Source organism: Tachysurus vachellii, chromosome 11, assembly GCF_030014155.1.
Source record: "Tachysurus vachellii isolate PV-2020 chromosome 11, HZAU_Pvac_v1, whole genome shotgun sequence".
Classification (NCBI taxonomy): Eukaryota; Metazoa; Chordata; class Actinopteri; order Siluriformes; family Bagridae; genus Tachysurus; species Tachysurus vachellii.
Window position 1 is genome coordinate 20,632,614 of NC_083470.1, and position 3,372 is coordinate 20,635,985.

The 3,372-nt window shown below is 36.7% G+C and overlaps 1 protein-coding gene across 1 annotated transcript; it reads right to left on the reverse strand.

Annotated features, from left to right (window-relative positions):
- LOC132853827 (taste receptor type 1 member 1) lies at positions 1 to 3,372 on the reverse strand. Its single transcript, XM_060881823.1, has 6 exons — positions 3,191 to 3,372; positions 2,555 to 2,852; positions 1,719 to 2,468; positions 1,374 to 1,586; positions 1,173 to 1,293; positions 1 to 929 (listed from the first exon to the last, which is right to left on the reverse strand). Exons 1-6 carry the CDS (start codon positions 3,370 to 3,372, stop codon positions 1 to 3), a joined length of 2,493 nt encoding a protein of 830 aa, XP_060737806.1.

The window sequence follows — 3,372 nt, forward strand, 5'->3', positions numbered from 1 at the left end:
CTACATCCTACTCATGGTTTGAGTATATGTCTGAATGGATGTCTGAAAGTATGCTGCAGTGTTCTTTTGTGGCTGAAAAATGATGACATAGGACTTTGGGATAAAGTAGCTCATCAGGATACCATATAAACTGCACAACTGTGCCACGGCATTAAAAAACTGGATGTACAATGCTGGTGGAAATTTAATCACTGTAAAATAAAAAGACCAGCTGATGAAGAACAGAAGCATGCTGAACGCTATCGCTCTAGCCTCGTTGTAGTTTTTGGGCAGGTCAGTGCTCATATAGGAAAAGAAGAAACAGAGGACACTGAGGAACCAAGTGTATGATACACCTAAAAAGTATGTCTGCTCTTTTCCGGGTGAACAGCCAAGGAGAATTGCACCTGTTGTGTATGTTTTAATAGGAGAGGGCATTTTTAGACTAATCCTTAGAACACAAATGAACATCTGAAAAAAAGAAAGGATGGCGATGACAATCCACTGGCCGTTATGTTGCACCCACAATCTGTTAATCTTGGGAAACTTGGAGGCCATTTTAAAGATGCAAAATACCTGAAAGGAGCGTACTGTCATGCAGGAAAGACAGATGGTGTAGAAAAAGTAAAACATCACAGTTCTGAAAATACAGTGGATCACTGTTGGCTTTCCCAAGAAAAAGAACACATTTATACTAGACAAAGCCAAAGAAGCTAGCATGACGAAACACATATGGCCTCCGGCGGATTTCACGACAGGTGTGTTATAATTGTATATGAACAGCATGATAACGGCAACACACAAAACCAACAGAATGGCAGCAAATACCATTAATAATATGGAAAGAGGGTTTGTGTGCTGAAGATACAGAATGGAGCGCTTCTGGCAAAATGTGCTTCCCTCTTCAGACCACTCGTCTACATTACACAAGACGCAAGTGTACGGGTCTCCTACAAGAAGAAAGACAAGCAGAGAGACAGCATGTACACCTCACCTAAGAATATCTGTATTATTTTTGCATGAATGCGTGACTCCGCTATCGTCTCATGCGTGAAACATTCTTTTTCCAGCATCATCCATTACAAGCAACGAAAAAAGTCTCACAACTTTCTTAAAATGCTTTGTTACTAAAAGCTCAGATTAGTAAACCTCCTAGATTTGAATAATTTATAAGTGCAAGTCAGAATACTTACGTGTATAATTTACATAGGTGTTTTCTTTACACATCTCACATTGAAAACAACAGGCATAATTTCGGTCCGTTTCCCTTCTGAATCCCGCCTTACATTCGACTGAGCAGTTTGCGAAAGGAACCTTGTGAAAGTAAGAACATCGTTGTCAGTATGCACTTAAAATCGTGATGTAGTACATGATGAATTAAGGGTATGGCTTACAGAGGTGTCACTGTCCCAGCCTATAAGGGAGCTATTGATGGTGAAAGTAATTTCTGGATATGAGCTGTATGTGCCAATTCTCTCAAAGACTGGAGGACTGGGTTCAAGGCGCCAGAAGACCACGTCGTAGAAAACATATGGATCTCCATTTTGATCATATTTTATTTTATGGCCATTGAGATAAAAATCCAGCTTCTTAATTTCCTTCAAAAGCTGCAAAATATCAGGCAAAATGGTTTGTACACATTTAAATGAAAAAAGACATTAGGCATATATTGTGAATATGTAATTATAAAATCTATAAAATTATCTATAAATCTTTTCCTTGGTTTAAAAACAACATACCTTAAAGGGGTAAACGGTAATGTTTTTGTTGCAACCATTTGCATCGCATTGTAGTACTTTGTGTAATGCATTTGCTATGGTGTAGATGGCAGCATAAATAGGAAAAGAAAAGGTAGGATTTTCATTTAAAATTTCCTCTGGGCTCAAAAGTAAGCAGTTATAACAGTCTTGGTTACACATTTTTTTAACTGGCTGAAGAGTTTGATCATTTTCCGAGTATATAACATTGCTGTTACTCTGTCCATGGTAGATGAACTGCTCAAATCCAGGAAAAGACACTTGGGTTTCTGTAATACCAAAAATGTACCCAATGTTTTGTATTCCTGGTTCATTCGGAAGCTGCTTATTCATAGACCATACCTCACCAGCAATCCAAACTTTGTTCCTGATATTCTGCTTTATAGCTTCTCTGATTAAGTTTTTTGCTACTTCTTGGGAAGAAAAAACCACTATGACGTTAATGTTGCGTTTTTCTATTGCATTCAGCGTGGAAGTGTAGTTAGAGTTTGGGGCAAGTAAATCCTGCTGGGCCAAACAGATATTATTTCTTTTGGCATATTGGGAAAAAAAAAACAGGCCATCTTGACTGTAGTCATCCTGACCGCCAATAAAGGCAACCCAGTTCCATCCAAACCATTTAATAATGTGAATAATCACATCTATCAGGTTTTTATTGTTTGGCACTGTTCTTAAAAAAGAAGGGTACATTTTTTTATTACTCAGTTTATAACTTGTTGATCCATAATTCACCTAAAAAGAATAGAAAAAAGGTTAAATAGATTGTTATGGAAATCATCAAGGCAGCCAAATTTAAATGAAGTCAAGTGATTTCTTACCATTGGTATAAGGTCCAAAGTGAATAAAGGTGCCACTGTCATTGTACTAGTGCTTCCATATGGTCCTGTCACTGCAACTATTTTAGGCTTATATTTGTTGAAATATCTCTGAACTGGAATTGATCCATTCTCAGAGATAAAACTGAACACAGAGGGAAAATTCTGCAGATTTGAACAATAGTCAAAGATTTCATAGCCGAGTGAGACATTGGGTAGGAGGGTGGAAGAATTATTAATCTCTTCCACTGTAAACCTCATCATCTCGAACATCCGATAAGACGACCCATCGAAGTGATATCTGGAGCACAGGAACAAGGAAGAAGAATCGACTTTCAGGTTTCTCTTAAGATAAAAATCTATGAACGGAACATTTATACAGTGAAATGAGTTTTATCTCTCACTCCAGAGAACTAATTGCTTGGATGTGGAGAATTTGTTGTGTCATTGTTGTGTATATAATAATAATAATATATATAAAAAAAAAAAATCTAATTCTTGGTGTGGCCAAAAATCAATCAAAAATCTTCTCAATTAGTATTATAAGTGCATCGTCACTTTATAACTATATGTTGCACTTTGCAGACTGCTAATGAAAATTTTTTTTATAGAAACAAACAAAAAAAATATGTCACTTACTTTTCACAATCAAGGGCCACTGGGTACGTCTGTGGTACTGCTGAAGAAACAGTATTTAATGAAAATAATCCACCCAACAAATAATCTCCCTGCAATTTAAATTCAGATGCAGAGCAGGTGACTTGATGAAAGAAATGATGACTAAAATCCAAAAGGAAAACATAAATTGAAAGCCACTGCAT

Bases quoted from the DNA above. Each gene is read 5' to 3' on its own strand.
- LOC132853827 (XM_060881823.1), bottom strand. From the start codon at position 3,372: ATGCAGTGGCTTTCAATTTATGTTTTCCTTTTGGATTTTAGTCATCAT. The intron at 1,587-1,718 runs GTATGTTGTTTT...GATATTTTGCAG, and splicing joins TTACCGTTTACCCCTTTAAG to CTTTTGAAGGAAATTAAGAA. The intron at 930-1,172 runs GTAAGTATTCTG...TTCTTCTTGTAG, and splicing joins CACCTATGTAAATTATACAC to GAGACCCGTACACTTGCGTC.